The 16,784-nt window shown below is 43.6% G+C and overlaps 2 protein-coding genes across 4 annotated transcripts; one reads left to right on the top strand and one right to left on the bottom strand.

The window, feature by feature from the left end:
- The first annotated feature begins 1,832 nt into the window (after nucleotides 1-1,832).
- LOC306789527 (uncharacterized protein) lies at nucleotides 1,833-7,885 on the top strand. Its single transcript, XM_079285514.1, has 6 exons — nucleotides 1,833-2,687; nucleotides 2,810-3,015; nucleotides 3,371-3,541; nucleotides 3,895-4,047; nucleotides 4,494-4,560; nucleotides 4,698-7,885. The coding sequence occupies exons 1-6, from the start codon at nucleotides 1,958-1,960 to the stop codon at nucleotides 6,272-6,274; spliced, it is 2,904 nt and encodes a 967-aa protein (XP_079141640.1). The 5' UTR covers nucleotides 1,833-1,957; the 3' UTR covers nucleotides 6,275-7,885.
- Nucleotides 7,886-10,517: 2,632 nt separating this feature from the next.
- LOC306788661 (annexin A13-like) lies at nucleotides 10,518-16,784 on the bottom strand. 3 transcript variants are annotated; one of them, XM_079284262.1, is made up of 12 exons: nucleotides 16,678-16,784; nucleotides 16,178-16,331; nucleotides 15,329-15,404; nucleotides 14,544-14,638; nucleotides 14,289-14,456; nucleotides 13,864-13,897; nucleotides 13,468-13,547; nucleotides 12,801-12,869; nucleotides 12,270-12,371; nucleotides 12,104-12,179; nucleotides 11,903-12,015; nucleotides 10,518-11,763 (listed from the first exon to the last, which is right to left on the bottom strand). In XM_079284262.1, exons 2-12 carry the CDS (start codon nucleotides 16,190-16,192, stop codon nucleotides 11,644-11,646), a joined length of 948 nt encoding a protein of 315 aa, XP_079140388.1. In that variant the 5' UTR covers nucleotides 16,193-16,331; nucleotides 16,678-16,784; the 3' UTR covers nucleotides 10,518-11,643. The 3 variants fall into 3 exon arrangements, with proteins under 3 accessions (XP_079140388.1, XP_079140387.1, XP_079140386.1); XM_079284261.1 differs by having other exon boundaries at nucleotides 14,289-14,459; nucleotides 16,678-16,777; XM_079284260.1 differs by having other exon boundaries at nucleotides 14,289-14,638.

The following is a 16,784-nucleotide window of genomic DNA, read 5'->3' as shown; positions in this document are numbered from 1 at the left end:
TGTTCTTTTCTCTTCTCTTCATTTCTTACACTCCTATGCAATCATGGCAGAGCCATGCAGGTGTCACCACCTATTTTGCCTGATTATGTAGCATAATTGATTAACATCTCTCTTACTCTTCTGTTGGTTGTGTTGCACGTGTCAGGAGGGGATACATTATGTCATGTTGTGAAATATAAAGAGTTTGGTGACATCAGCAAACTTCCTGCATGACTCTTGAGGTCCAGTTCTTATCAAATGTTCTCTTTGCCAGTGCTTTGAAAGAATAATTAAAAACGATGTGTTCATATCTTCCCCTGCATTGTAACTGGCGTGTAATTCTCCTGTTTTTTTCATGTGTTTTGATGCATTTCACTTCTACTTTATTTGTCTCTTATTAAATCCTATTTTGTGTGTCTTTTCATTTCGCCTTGTGTTCCTTTTGCATTCATGCATTTGTATGTCTCATGTAAACATGTTGCATTGCCACGTTGTTGAAAGGTGCTTTACAAATAAACAACCTTGCCTTAGCCGAACTGGAAACGCCAGCATGTAACTAAGTAACGACTTGGCGGTTTTGATGAAAGAAGCAAGATTGAAGCCACTATTGTTTTATAATAAGACAATCGTTGTTGACACTCTGCAGGGAAATTGATTCAACTGTGTGATCATTGTGGAGGCTGCTGTTTGGGCTACTGTGGAATCAAATAGATTGATGCTGACTGGTCTTTATTATTGTTGTCCATCCCATTTATATAAATAAGGGCATGCTGAATAACAGAAACAGCTCTCTTTATACTGCACTAACCGCAGCAATGATCATGAAGTTGACTCAGCTCCTCGCGAAAACAGCTTCAACAAAGACCTTCATGAAGTAGGATGCACATTCGTTTTTGGTTGGTGTACATCATAAACCTGCAACTGAGTGTAGACTATAATAACACAGTTGAAGTGGCAGCAGATTTCTATAAACAGTGCCGACAATAAAAGCCTCCGAAGTTGTGACCGTTTCACAGTGGTTTCTTTTGTGTCTTTTTGAAAACATAGTTGTTGTCAGTTTCACAGTCATGTGTGGTCCCAATTTAGTTTAAGTGAGTAAATGAGTAACTATGTCTCAGTGTGACTCTGCTGTGTATACGTGCAGAGTGTACATCCGTCCTTCAACAGTCCTTTATTTTGCCAAGAAAATGAGAAGAGTGGGACACATTTATATGTTTCTAATGTGGGTTAAAGCTTAAATCAAAGCCATGTGGGGTCAGGGGAGGGAAATGAGAGTCGCAATAAACTGTAATAAAGTTTACATTTTACAGGAGAGGCAGTTTTGGCTTCGAAATATCACAGAGTCCTACCACAGCACCCTAATCTGGTTCTACAGAAGAGATTAAAGCCTGATGCCATATAAAGCAGAGGCCTTTAATTCTGACAGGGCTTGTAAAAAAAACCCCACAGGGCTGTTCCGGTCATCAAAATAAATGGAAAAATAAATGGAAGAATTTAGAAAGAAATAACTATTTTCCCTTTGAATAATAGTTAAATGTGAAAAAAAACCCATAAAGTAAATATCTGAAAGTCCACTGGACTATTTGGAGCTTCCCATTTGGGTCACTGTACAAATCTGCTCATGAATGATGCACAGGAGTGTGAGAACACAAGTAACATTAGAATAGTCGAAATATCTACCACATGCCTTCCAATGGGGTGACTCTGCAGAGTGGTATGTCCGGGAAAGCTAAGGGTTAATTTAAGACAAGGAGCAAAGCCTGTTGCCAATTAGGAGCAGTGAGCGCCACATGTGGGCTAGACGTAGCTATCTCCAGAAGGGGCAAAGGGGGCAGAAACCGCGGTGTGCGCAATGGAGACAAGCTAAATGTCGGTGCAACCACTTGTTCAAGATCAACTGGCACTTTATGGACAACTACTAATTCGGGCGTTTTTTTTAAAGACATGATCAAACAAGATCTACAGGACTGAAGGATTGATGCGCAAAAACGGGGCCACCAGTCACTCGTGGCCTGATTTCGTTTTTACCTCTCAGCATTGCAACATGGCACGTATCTCTACCATATTTTTACTCTGTGTAGCCTCTCTACTCAGTGGGGCTAAGAGCGTATCTGAGATGTGCAGGGGGACGCATTGCTTCTCTGGCCAGGATTGGAGACCGTGCGTCGGAGTACACTGCCAGGGGCGCACGGAGGCAGCGGCGTCCCGACGACACCTTCACAGCTCTGCACAATCCAGGCAAGGACAAGCCTACCCGAGTTACCAACAGGATGCTCATTTCAGTCACCGCCAAGCTCAGAGCGCGCCGTTAGCACCGTACACCATCATCCAACCTCAGCAGCGAGACTTTGCGCAACCAGCGGGAACGGATGGCACCAGGAGGACGAACCCGAGAACCATCACGGCGGAGGTGTTCCATCCTGGTTGCGCCGGTGGGACCTGTCCGACCACTGTCGCTCACCGCCCGACGAGTGATGACAGCCCAACATCGGAGTGCAAAGGGATTGGATGTAAACTTCCTCTTCTGATGCGCCAGAAGCCCAAGCCTTGCGTCGGAGACGGTTGCGGTACGCATGGAGGAGACGACAGGAGAGGACACTCTTCACCGGTTCGTGTGACAGACAGAGCGGCGCAATTTCTGGATGAGCTTCCAGACTTCGGGTCGGAACCTGGTGCATGGATACAGTTGACATGTGACATGAAACCAGGTCAGTAGGTCTATAAGCCTGTGAGTGATTAGCCACAACATGGAAATATAGATAACCGAATCTACTTTAAACGACAGTGCGACAATCTCTTAAATTGTAATAGTTTTCTTTCTTTGCCTCAGGGACCAATGAGCTTCCCGCAGAGGATGCTCTTGTGCTGCAGCTGCAGCTGTCTAAGAGCCAGGAGAAGCTGGTTGAGGCCCTCAGGGGCCAGCAGGACGAGGTCCATGAGCTGCAGAGGCTCCTCACTGAGCAGCAGGGGACGCTGGTCAACCAGCAGAGAGAAATACTGGAGCAACAGAGGAAGATGTATGACCAGATGGAGCAAGTAAGGCTGATGATGCAGGAAGATGTTGGAAGTTGAGGGCAGTAGAGAAGCATTACACATTTATTTTGATGAGGTGGATGGAAAACACCTGACCTACAGAAGTTGTATGTGTTAGATGATACTGACCGCCGACCTCCCTGTGGTGGATCTTCTCCATTTGGGGATCAGAGGAAGTGAACGTTCTGCTCCACAATCACGTTGCAATTATAATGATGAGCAGACTGATGGGGGCTGTACTGAATAATCATGCATGTATTTAAATGTGTGTACTCATAACATAAGTGATGGTGATTATTATCAGGATCATACTAAAAAAGGTTCGCACTTTTTTTTCTTTTTTTTTTTCTGCTTCCAGGTTAAAGCCCAGTACAGCACAATGATGGACAGCATCAAACAAACATCTCTCCCGAACCTCCAGGGGGAGCTAGACAGTCACATGGAAACCATGAACGGGCAGGTTAGAGCTCACTCAGTACAGCAGGCTCTCTCGCTGCACAAGGTGGACATGGAGGCCAGCGTGATGGAGGTGAATCAGGAATCAAGGGTGTACAAGTGTATTATAGTGTCCAAAAAACAACCACCAGTCAGGCGATATGACACCAGATGTTTCCATCAAGTGAGAGCTAATTTTGTAAAAAAAAGGCACCGTGATCAAAGTAATTTGTTTCTAAAGTCATGTACAAAACTTAAAAAATAACGTAATTCTTACACCAGTTTGGAAATAAACTTTGTCTTGGGCTGCTTCAATGAGCAAAATGGATTGGACAAGTAAATGACATATATGCAATATATGACATCTGGTTAGCTACTCCACATAGCCATCTTTATACGATGTACAGACCTGACTGTGATGTTCAATGACATGTTTGATGCCACCAGGTGGGGCGCTCCCTGATGGCCTGTGGGAGCTGCGGTCCTGAGGAGTACTGTGGCTTCAGCAGCGGTCATCCTCGCTGTGAGAAATGTACCGTCTGTCCTGCCGGCTTCTTCCTGGTCGCACAGTGTTCAATCCACGCAGACAGAATCTGCCAGGTTAGCAGTACTATCTCCATGACGGTTGAACTCGTGGACATAAACAAGACTAATACGATATGACAAAGCTTTAGCTCAAAGCGTGGGAGACAAAACCAAGCTTGTGGTGGTCGGTCCCTGAGTTACAGCAGATGTGTCCACTGTTTCACCTCTGAATACTATCTAGAGTAGAAATGATCTAGATTAGTCATGACCCAGAAGGCAAACTGAAGAAACATGTGTACAGGATAAGTGTGTGTGCAGTGTGGGGGTTTGGGTTTGGGGAGGGTTGTTTTGCAGGAAGAAAGCTGGGTGAGACACGGGGTGAGAGGGAAGCAAAAGATAAAGTTGTGGCTGGAAATCCAAAACAATGAGCTGAAGACGGAATCACAGAGTAGGGTGACTTTGAGTGTTAATCACAGCTGCTTTGAAATTGATTCAAAGTGTCGATTTATTCATCGTTACAGGACAGAGACGAATGCCTTGAAATAGGTGATCTGTGTGGAGACCAACAGAAGTGTCTCAATACTCCAGGTAACATGAATTACTGAAAACCTTCGTCAATATTTCCTGCAGTTGATTACAACTTTAATGTCTCATTTGGCCTTTCTTGCATTTAGTTGAACTACAAACTTAGTGTTAGACGTGGCTCTTTGTTTCCCTATCATCAGGTGGATTCAGGTGCCAGGGCATGACAGAGCGAGAAGCCAATTCAGGAATGTGTGGCCACAGCTACTTCTACATCTTGGACATGGACGAGTGTCAGGCCTGTAATGAGTGTGATGGAGAGCCCGTGGCGTCACCTTGTACCTTTACCACAGACACCATCTGCTCCGGCCATGCTGCTGCTGGCGACAGCGCCCTGTCTTTGTCCTGGTCTGGAGACGTGAGGCTGCCCGGCGCTAAAGGCCAAACCCTGGCTCACGCCTTCCCTAGCGTGCAGCTTCACATCCAGGAAAGAGGGGACACCGGTCTGCTGTCCGCTGAGGACGGGCACCTGGTGCTCAGGCAGCACGGTCTAGTCTGGCTGGATGAGAATCTCTCTGTGAGGCACGGCTGTCGCAGCTTCATCCAGTTGTGCGTGCGTATCAACAACACAGACGGCTCGGAAGGCCGTGACCTCAGTGGCATTAGGGTGGAGCAGCGGGAGGGAAGGTCGCTCCAGAGCGTCAGCATCAGCGGGGTAGCAGAAGTCGCCCCTGGGCACATGATCTCCCTCCTCCTCCGGAGCGCCAGCCACCACTGTAACCAAAGCGGTGAAGGTCTGCAGCTGTACGACCCTTCAGCAGCTCCGCTCAGCCTCCTCTGGCTCTCCCATGACACCGGGGCTGTGGCCATGACGGCACAGGCCATTGTGTCCGCGCACTACCACACAAACTATCGCCCGGTCTTCCGCACCACCTCCACCTCTGACCCTTACGTGGTGGGGCTGACTCATGATGGCCGTGGGATCCGTTTTGCAGAAAGTGGCACCGTGCGTTTCGTGTTTCAGCAGGCGTTGTACTCAATGGGCCAGGCGTGTGTGAGTGAGGGCTTCCAAATGTTGGCGTATCTCAACCATAATGGAACGGGTATGGAGCTGTCCCGTAGCTTCAAACCAGGCGTCCACTATCGAGACACATCCATATCTCTGTCGGGAGCGGCGAACGTTGGCCCTGGGGACACACTGGGCTTTGAGATCCTCTCTCCTGCTCAGTGCAACATACGGTTCTTTGGCGACGAGACAGGCATCAGTATCCTCAGCTTGGTTTGGGTCCCCGCTTCTCTCTCTTCTTCTCTGTCTGCTTCCGTGTCTCACACCGGCCTTCCCTCAGGAGCAGTTCGAAACAAGCCGCTGTTCTTCCGCCAGACCAGCGCTCAGGTGTCCCAGATGGGGATGCTCGGGAAGGGATCCACCGATCAGAGACGGGATTTTGTCTTCAGGGAGAGTGGCACAGCCAGTGTGGCTCTGGATCTCAAACTTATTCACTCCTGCAACCTCATCAAGGTGACTCTTCTAAGGCGAAGTGATCCAGAGGGGTCCGGAGGAGGACGGGAGGCGGAGGGTTCGCAACCTGTCACTCTGTCCCAGCAGGTTGGTGGTCAGATGCCTGAGGGAAGCCAATGGGCCAGTGTTAGCCTGCGGGCGTCTTTCCAGGTTCGTAACGGCACAGCGGTGTTCTTCACAATGGACTGCGTACGCGGACGAGTCAACCAGATCAGCTACGAAACAGGAAGCGGAGTGTCAATCCTCTGGGTGGCAGCATAACATAATAAAGACAAAACTTAACCATGTTTTTTTATGTGGTTTCCAGTTCAGTAGACCAGATGTTAAGCAATTTATATGATTGAGTAGTTTCATTGGTTTGATTTTGGAGAAATAGTTAAACATTTTGGGAAAGATGCTTATTGCTCTCTTGCCTGGAGTTAAAAGAGACTATTAAAGCCACTCTCATAGCTGTCTGTTACATATAAAGCTACAGCTAGCAGCCTGTTAGCTTAGCTTAGCATATAGATTAGAGACAAGGGGAGAAAAGTTAGCCTGGCCTATCTCTGCTTATTAGCACATGTAAAACTCACACATTTGTGTTATGTCTTGCTTGTTTAATCCACACAAAAATAATAAAAGTGGAAACGCAATAGATTTTAGTTTTCTGCCAGGCTAGCTGCTTCCCCTTGCTCCCAGCCGTTGTGCTAAGCTAACGGTCTCCTGCTGTAGCTTCATGTTTAATGAACAAATATGAGAGCGGTAAGTTATCAACATTCTCATTTCTCTCTCAACTCTTGGAAAGGAAGTGAATAAACATGTTACGAGGCTACCCCAGGGTTTTAAAAGTGTATAAAGAGAGCTTGCCATGAGTCAAGTTTTCGGCCCGAGCAAATAAAGTGACGCCGGTAACGGCACGTAAATAAAGTTATGGACTGTAAACTAAAACCACCTTCCTGATATGTACAGTTAGCTGAACTAGCAAGTATTATCTGATGGAAAGTAACTAATAACATTTCCTCAAGTACAACTAAAACATACTGTACTTTACTCAAAGACAAATTTGAGGTACTTGAACTTTCCTCGAGTATTTATATTTTCTGCTATTTTACTGTTTACATCTGCTCTACTACATCTCAGAGATACTTTTTTAACATACTATATTAATATATCAATAAGGCTTTCGTCATCTAAGTGGTCTTGAAAAGTATTACATTTAACCTGCACAACCCTGGAGGTACCCGGAGTACCTAAATTGGAACTATTCCTCTAAGCTGCTTTGTAGTGAGTAGCCTATGGCTAATTTGACTTTTTTATAACTTGTGTAAAAAAAAAAAAGCTTGAATATGACTTATTTTAAAAAGTAGCATTAAGCATCAATCATTGTATTTATATCAATGCGAGTATTACTATTTGAAGGACCTATTCATTTCTACCGAAGTAAATGATGACTCTAAACTATTTCTCACGCTTGAGTCTTCTGCTTTTTCATGTGCTGTACTTCTGTCTTTTATTTATGTAATTCAATAACTGTTGACGCCAAAGGACCTCCAGCTTATTCCCCCTGTGACTACAGCATTTTCTGCTGCCACCATGAGCGGTTGACTGGTGCTGCTTTCATTCAGGAGTGGGTTTTTTTAAGAGCATGTGTTTCATGTTAGCTGCCATTCTTCTAATTTGAATATCTACTGCAGTGCATGCCTTGTTTAATGACCACTTTCTGCATTTCATGGACTTAAAGAGAGTCATGTGTCTCACTAAGGACTCGTCGACACTAAAGTGTCCTGGGAAGACAGCGTGCTGTCTTAAATATTAACACCTTAAGATATGGTCACTGTTTACTCAAACTAGACTGTAACTAAGTGTATATTTGATGTTTTATATTAAATCGAATAAAAATAAAATTGTTTTGCTGGATTTTTTTGCGGCTGCACTCTTCTCATCCCACAAATCTCCCATATAGAGACTGATAGGTTGTGCTTGAAATTGCATACTGTAAAATATGCAAGCTCTAAAAAATGACTGGACTTCTTTAATTTATGACCTCAGTAAACGTTTATGGTCTCAATCGCTCGTTTCAAATCTTCAATACAGCATGATGTTCATTTAGTAAATGATGGTCCCATTTAAAGTAACACAGATGAATACCAAGGCGTTCACAGTGTGTTTTCAGTTCATTAAACGTGTTTCATGTCTTATTCAGCGTTTGAAAGTACTGAGCTTCACCCTCTCGTGTCACTTCTGTTTGCAAGAACCAAGATGGCGACGGCCAAAATCCCGAACTCGAGGCTTCAAAATGGCAGCAGACCACAAACCAATTGGGTGACGTCATGGTGGCTTTGCCCACTTTCACCACACAAAGTAAGAAAAGTTTGTGTTTTCGAACAGAGCCATACGCTTACATGTACTAATCCTATCATGAGATGTGCCGCAGGGAAAAACGTGGAGACCGAATAGAACATGTTTGCTCTAGGCAGAAGCTGCCAGGTGTTTCCTATTACACATCAAAGAACAGAGGTTCTCTATCATGAATTCAAACAGTTGAAATTATATTAGCCGGGTAGTTAACCTCCTAATGGCCTTCCTACGCACGTCCACCGACATCCCCTCTTATTCTTAATGTGCTGCTGCTCTGCTTTGGCACAAGATCAAAAAGCGTATTACGACCCTGGGCATATGTTCTATGAAAACCAGTAGACCAGTTGGTGTTATAGTTTCAGCCTTTGAAGCTGTGACCCCCCAGGTTAGTGTATGTTATAGATTATTCAATAAATCATGACTTTTAGGGAATTAGTGCCATTATTATGCAGGTTTGTGTCTTGTAGGTGCTGGAGTCTCTCGGATCAAAAGAGTGCCGACACAACCATTTCCCGCTCCAGTCGTCTAATTCTCTCTGTAGTTCAAGGTTGCTTGACCAGATTTTACTATGAATAAAGCATGAGCTGCACAGTTTATAAACTAAGCCTTGTGGAAAAGCCTTTGTCAGAAACTAGACGGAAGACAACAAGCAGACTTGAGTCGAGTGACAAAAGAGAGAGAAAGCGAGTCATGAGACAAATTAAAACCACCTCCAGTCTGATGGATGAGTTGCTGGGTAAGTTACGGTGGTCTGACGATGATAAACGTTGAAGGAAAAAGGTCAGAGCCCCTGCAGGATAAAGAGTGGGGCTCTGTCTGGCAGGGCTACTTGTCCTTACACATTAGCACTCTGGGTAATAGAGCACAGATGGAGGGAAAGACAAGCGTATGAGTGTGTCGAGTTGGTGTGGGTGTGTCTTTAGGAAGGGCATAGGCTGTTTTGCATGCATGCATGATGGAAACACAGATGTTAATGATTAGGTCCTACCTAGAAACATTGTCACATGGCTTTGAGAATTGCTTTGGGATTCTCTGCCAATTTGCATGGCCTCCATATGCAAAACAAATCAAATGTAATGCCATAACACTAAACTATAACACCGAAAGTGAAATACGGTACTTAAAAGGAGCAAGATGATTTGGTCCATTAATCTGTGAAGTCTTGCATCATGTTGTATGGGGATTGTATGGAAATTATTAGGGAATGAGGGTCATGAAAGGGGAATGTTGTGAACAGTCTGACATCTTTAAGAATGCAAGAAATTGTCGGTGCAAGTTTTCCTTTTTTTTGACATTAATTGCGAAAAAAAGATGCTTAATGCTTTTCCTCTTTGGGTTGTTCATTTTGAATAGTTGGAGGCTACGAACTTAATACTTTTATTTTGTATTGAGGTATTAGGTGAATGGCATTGCAATTCTTTTTCTTATTAGGTGGAGGATATTGCAGTGTTTTAAGATTTTTTTTTTTTTACACTCGGCACCTTTGTGTTATATTAACAGGCATGTGTGGTGCACACAGCCCTCTCAGCCAGAGAGATAGATAGGCAGGCTGCCAAAGTGTAGCAGCAGGTGGCCGTAGGGGCTGCTGGGCTGCATATGGTGCACAGACTGTGGATATACAGGTAGCAAGAATGTGCATAAAGCAAGTGTTCTTCAAACGTTGCCCTTTATACTGAAACAACCATTACATCAAGGAATATGAAGAGAAAGAAAGATACAGAGGAGTGGGAGAACGAGAAGTAGAAAGCAGGCGGGGGGAAGAAAGTGAGAAATCTGCATCTGGAAGCAGTTCTCACTTATTTTGTGTCTATCTGCTTTTAAGGCGCCCCACTGTTTCTGTGCTCTGTAGTAAATCTAAATATTTTGATCAAGATGTGAAAAAAACAAAACACTTTTATATGGCTTGGGTTATGAGGCCACCGCAACTAAACATTATGAAGCGATAGGCAAAACAGTAAGTCTTCATCTTTAACATCAGAGCAAAATGTGGAGAATACCAAAATGTTCATTAAACAGTAGCATACAATAGGTTGTGCAATTATGAATATTATACAATTGATTCCCCTATGATTTAATCAAGATACAATACTGCTTGTGGTGCACTACTGCCCTCTACAGGATATAAAAAGAACAATCCTTTTTTGATGGAAAAGAAAATGACTGCATATGTATGCCACATTCCTTTAATGCCATTACAACAGGTTAACAATAACTTCTTTCAGAATTCACTGTTTTCGTTTGTTATAGGACAATACAACTGGAAATACCAGTCTTATACATTTCTGTTATCTGGAGTTTAAATATAAATTATGCTATAATTCCATATGGGTGCAGGCTGTTTATTAGCGGTTGTCCTACAGGGGTTACAGAGCAAAACACATCTCTTTTTTAATGTTATTATCATCGTCTAATGATGCTAAATGCACAATCATGTCCAAGTGTTACACAATTGTTATGTAGGACTATAACTGGAGTAAATCTAAATGGAGTAAACCGTCTCATAAAGTGCGTAAACGTGAGAGGCAGCATGTTAGCTGTGACTAAAAATAACACTACAGTTAAAAATCCCACATGACATTTAGGGACATGGTTACAAAAACCCAAATACTGCATACTTAAAACGAGTGTAAGCTTTTGATATCAGGGCAGTAATATATTCATGTATAATTATTTCTCTAGTGTACACAGATGTCAGAGATCAAACGTGACAATTCGGCACTTAAGTGTTGCAAAAAAAAGTAAATTGCATCGCTATCATCTTATGAAAGGCATCTTTGAGGGAAAGGTGCAAGGTGTCAAATATAAGCGGCCATATAATTTATGTTGAGCAGCAGCTTCATGTTTACAGCCTTGGGATACGCTTGAAACGGTGGACTACAGCTGAAACATGACAAAGACTGTGAAGCTGTTGATTGTGAACAAAGAACTGGACTAACGCTATTCATTTGGATAAATACATTAACACGATGCTCAGCTGCACAAGTTCCACAAACACTCAACACTGCTGCTATAATATTGGTAAAGGGTTAAATTCATTGTATGTTGGAATAAAATAGTTAGAGAAGTGTATCCAAAGACTATGAATGTAAGTTTACCATTTGTAAGACATTGTATAACATAATGAGTTGGTTTTTGGTCCATGCTGCAATGAGAACTGACTGTCACAAAGACGTCCACGAAGGGAATGAGTAGGAATGGAAAAAAGGAGTAGAAAGAAGAGGAGGAAGGATGAGAGAGGAAAGACTGTGTCACGATGGTTAAATAAGGCCTGTAGGAGGGAGGGGGGGGAGGTTTTAGTGCAGGATCTCGATGAGGAGGCGTTTGAAGTCTCCACCACACTCTGAATCCAGAGCGTCTTTCAGGGTGACATCGTATTTCTCCAGGTACATGTCCTTCACTGTCTCCAGGTCGATCTGTGGGTTAACAAGAGAACACTGCCGTCACAACAAAATCCCCCTTTTCAACAGCTGGTTTTTATTTTAAATAGGATTGAACATTTAAGACCAAAGTCTAGTTTGGCTAATCTGGAAATAAATTAGACGTTTGACTCGCCTCGGAGCGGCCTACTATCATCCGGATGAGTGTGTCTTCGTCGGTGCCCAGTCCCTTCATGGCGGCATTAATGCGTCGGGCAAAATACAGCTGCGGGTTCTTAGCACACCTGACTTTAAAAACACACAAAAGCAGGAGGCGTTATTACAAGAACTGATATTTGATTTTTCATGGCTGTTGAAGAATTACAGTATAACCCACCCAGAGTTGTGTAGCACTCCTTAAGAGTTCCTGTTGCTTCAGAGTCAATGGTGTCCAAAATGTCTGTTCCTGAAAGCTGCAGGTTTTTTAAAAATGATAAGTTAATATGATAAATTATAGTATTGATAATGATGAAAAGCCCATTAGAAGCTTATTTTCCCCTTACCGACTCATAGACCTTAAAGGTGGCCTGAAGCTGCAGGTAGTTTCTGTTTGTCAGGATGAAGGTGAAGGTGGACTCATCTGTGCCAAATCTGCCTTCTCCTGCCTGACAGTCACAGAGGAGGAAATAATGCAGAAATATTGAGTATTAAGGATAATTCCTGCTTTATTACAGACTTGTGTTTGCCAACCCCAGACCTGAGCATCGCACTGGTTCCCCACATCACTGTCTCTGCACACATTTATATTTGTACAGCGTTATCAGCGTGAAATTTGAGCTGAAGCATCACACCTTAGTTGTGAATGTCCACAAAACATCCCACAATCCTGTTCTGTAATAAAAAATCCACACCACAGCATAACCACAAAAACAAGCTTTGATTTAATAAGATCTGTACTTGTGAGATTTGCCAGTCATCCTGGGCTCACATGCTCGAACATCTAAATCTAGGATCACAGTACCCTTCCAAAATACGGGTATTATTTAAACGGCAAACTCTGATTTGAAGGAACCGTGCAGCACCTGGGAACGTACCTCAAACAAAGACGCGGCATCCTGTTCGGCTAAACCCTCATCCACTTCATAGCCCTCCTCTCTGCTCGCCTGCAGATATGAGAAGAGGAGGACACAGAGATACGGAGGGGAAGAAAGGTTGAAGTGGATGGATAAGGGAGGCGATGCACGTATAGAGAGTGAGGGCAAGTGTTTGGTGAGGGAAGGTCAAAAAGATGGATTCCAAAATAATCTCAGGCATTTAATGGGATAACAATCATCTGCTCCACATCAATTGGAAATCTTTGAAGGCCTCTTTGGACAGACGTCGCTGTAGAACATGAGTCACGCTGCGTTTGTCTTTTTGTTCCGGGGGAAGGAAGAGAGAGCGAGAGAGAAAGCAGAAATGGTCTGGGAGCGCTGAAAAAGTTGGCATAGAGGCCGAAGCATGCCGACGATGTGATGAACGACGAACGCCTCAGTGGGCGAACCACAGCATGGACAACAATTGTGAGAGCCATTATCAACAAGAAGCAAAGTAGTATTCTTCTTCTCTTTATGGCTCCCATCCAGATTCAAGACTTCCACCTAATTGTGCTTGAAAGTGTGGAGACTCTTTTTTTCTTTGTGTAGTGCAACTCCCCTTGTCACTATCAATGCTGGAAGTGTCGTTAATGTTTAAATAAAGTCAAAAATAAAGAGTCTTCACCTGCAGCAGTGACATCAGCAGGTTCCTCACGTCTCCACTGGTGTCATCCTCAATGTCTGCCTCCAGTTCACGCTCATGCACTGTAAGGTAAGAGGCAAACAGTGATATTCTTTACACCATCAGCACAGGTACAATATCTGTATTCAAGTCCTAAACGCAGAGTGCGACAACATATTTTGCATTCAGTGAAATTTGACGCTGACGAGGATAAAAATCTGACTGTAGCCAGCAAGAGAAGAAATCAAGGCTCATCACACCACAACATTATGACACAGATACAACTTGGTAAGTATCCGTTCCACATGCTGGTTGAGTTACGAGTCTTTTCAGGATGAGAGGAACATCCTATTGCTAACCGTTTGTAAGCTACATGACTCAGCGTGGCAGAAAACTCACCCTTTGCATAAGTGTCCTTGAAGCACAAGATGTCCTGTTAGAAGTAAAATAAAGGAGGACACTGTCAACAGTGAAAACAAATAGTGTGTATCCGCCCCGTGATTCAGATCCACCACAAAATAAAATGGGTTCTTTCTTGGCTCATGCTACAAGCTTACATAAAGTTTCATGAAAATAGGGCCGGTAGTTTTTTCCTTAACTCTGCTGACGAACTAACAAACAAACATGAAATAGTGACCTCCCCGCAGCTAATAACCTATTGTATTATTATATTGAACCTTTTAAAAACCAGATGTAAGAATGCGTTATTAGAATGTGGTAGCCAAAATGGAGCCCATACCAAAATGTTTTCTTTGAACAGAAACTCAACTGGCATGAAAATAGAAACATGTAGTATTGACGAATAGAATCCTATGTTGACAGACCTCGTTGGTGGCTGTGCACAGGATCTCTACCAGTACATCTTCGTCCGTGCCCGCCCCCTTCATGGCCTTCCTCAGCTCCTTGGCGAAGAAGATATGAGGAGACTCCAACATGGCCACGATGGCATTCTCAAAACTACCTGTCAGCTCCTTCTTCAGGACCTCCTCCAACTCCTGAACAAAGACAGAATCAACTGCATGTATGTGTGCGAGTGTGACTAAGAAAGAGAGACAGGACGTGGAGGCAGGTATACTTACGTCATCATACTTCTCAAAGTACGCCTCTTTGATCTCCACGCGCTGAGCTGCAGAGCGATTGGCCAAGATCTGAATAATGGCCTCTTCATCTGTGCCTGGAGAATATACAGCGGTGCACACACACAAGGGTTGACATCAGACTGCTTCAAAAACAGCTTAACCATTATATTTTACTACTACTAGACACATAAAGCATCTTGAAGACTTAAGACAGGCCTTTTATTAAAATGGCTGCTGTCAGGCAGACATCCGTCTGGAAAAAATTTGGTAAAATTGCTGTTTTGAATGAAATATTGAAAATACCTCATGTCATATCATAACTGACAGTAATGTGCATGTCATACTGAGGTCATTGAAGACCGAATTCTGTTATAATCATGGTAACTTGCATAGTTGTGACATTTTATTTCATTTGATTGGCTGGGTAGCTGCAACGGGAGTAAATAAAAGTGTCTGCAAGTATTGCCTATATATTCATAACAGCGGTTAATATAGCATCTCCCAGTGGACAGCTGCATTGACAGATTGCCTTAAAATGTTCTGCATGGTCTCTGGTATCAGTCTGCAAACTTCTATCTTTAATTACCTTGAAAATTAAGGATATTTGTTGTTATTCTAATTTAGGAAAGATGTAGTTATAAGTTGATCCATTCTAAATGCAGTCTAATTAGGTGATAATGGATGCATCAATCACACACACACAGAGATACTGCATGACTAAACAAGAACAAACAGAACCAATTACGCTACTTGTGGAGGAACGAACACAAGCTCTGTTCACTTACCGCAACCTTTGCATGCTTTTCTGATAGCCTTGACATCAGCGGCGACATCGAAGTCCTCATATGGGACGATGGTAGGCTAGAGAACGAAAAGAAGTGTTTGAATCATTGGAAATATAAAAATCATGAATAAAATACATGTTTATATGTAAAAATAAATAAATCTAATCATGATCTCAACACATACTTTGAGGAGTCATGTGCTATTTATGATCAAATATACACGACAGCAACCTGCAAAAATCTGAGATAGTAAATATATGTTTTTAGACATGAATAAACCTGCTGTATAAAAGGGAACGCCCTCCACTCAAACAGATTAAAGAGTGGGGTTGTGGAAGCTCCATTACATCACAGTAGGCTACAGCCAGGCCGCAGGAAAAGGGTGCAGCCTGTGTGTGATCGCTGAGTCATGGGGCAGCGGCAGCAGTCTCCTCTCTCCTCCTCTCCTCCTCCTCCTCCTCCTCCTCCCCTCGCCCACCCTCCGTTTCATACAATGCGGCCTCATTGATCAGCGTTTCTGGTAAATTCCTCCCTGCTGCTGCTCGCCGGGCTCTCTCCCTCTGCTCAAATTAACTGCGCAAGCTTTGCTTCTCAGTACTGACCGTTTACAGACCAAAAGTCTTGTTTTCGTGCCCTGAAGGCAAATTACAAACGCAGTCTGTTGAAAGGCTGTCTGCGGTGCAAAAAGATACTTCAGTGGTCTTTTTAATCGTGTTAATTCACGACTGTATGACTCATCAAACCCGGTCTTTCAGAGCTGTAAGAGTAGCTGATGCGTTGCAGTTGCATTGCACTGATTCACAGATTATTTTGGAAGTTACAAAGCGAGAGGAAACCCAGCGTTCCTACCTGCACGTTGCCCATGTTGTTCCAGAGCACTCTGTCGTGTTGTAAAGTGACAAACGGGAGCCGTGTGCGTCCTGGCGTGTTGTGCTGCGTGTCAACTCGGGTCGGATGTTCCTGAAAGGACTCAGCCCTGTCCGGTGCGGCGGGGATGACGTCACTGCCGTTTTTTAATTAGGTAGGAAGAGAGGGGAGGTATAATAGAATGGACTCGCTGAAACATCAACGAGATGGATTGGTTCTTTTGAATTATTTGTATTAATTAGTATTTGTTTTACTAGTACTCATGTGCTTGTACTCAAGTAGCCTAATTGGGTATGCCTATTGATACTTGATCTATTTATTTGTAAGGGAGAAGTAGGGAGGAACATTGACAGTTGCAGAAGCAGTGTCTGAAGTCGCTTGTATCGTTAAATCTAATTCACCAGTTGTCACAGTCAGCTCCACACTCTACCTGTCAGCCACGCCCTCCTCATCAGTCTAACGCCCTTCACCTGTTCACTCACCTGCCTCTGATCACTAATCAAGCCACGAGACTCCTGCCTCTCAAACACTCATTGCCAGATTGTACTTGCGCTTCATCCCGGACTGGTTTCCTGTTGGCGACCCTAAC

This window comes from Melanostigma gelatinosum (genome assembly GCF_949748355.1).
Source record: "Melanostigma gelatinosum genome assembly, chromosome: 15".
In the NCBI taxonomy this organism is placed as follows: domain Eukaryota; kingdom Metazoa; phylum Chordata; class Actinopteri; order Perciformes; family Zoarcidae; genus Melanostigma; species Melanostigma gelatinosum.
Note: the sequence above shows the minus strand (reverse complement) of the source record. Positions and strands in the feature narration are given on the sequence as shown.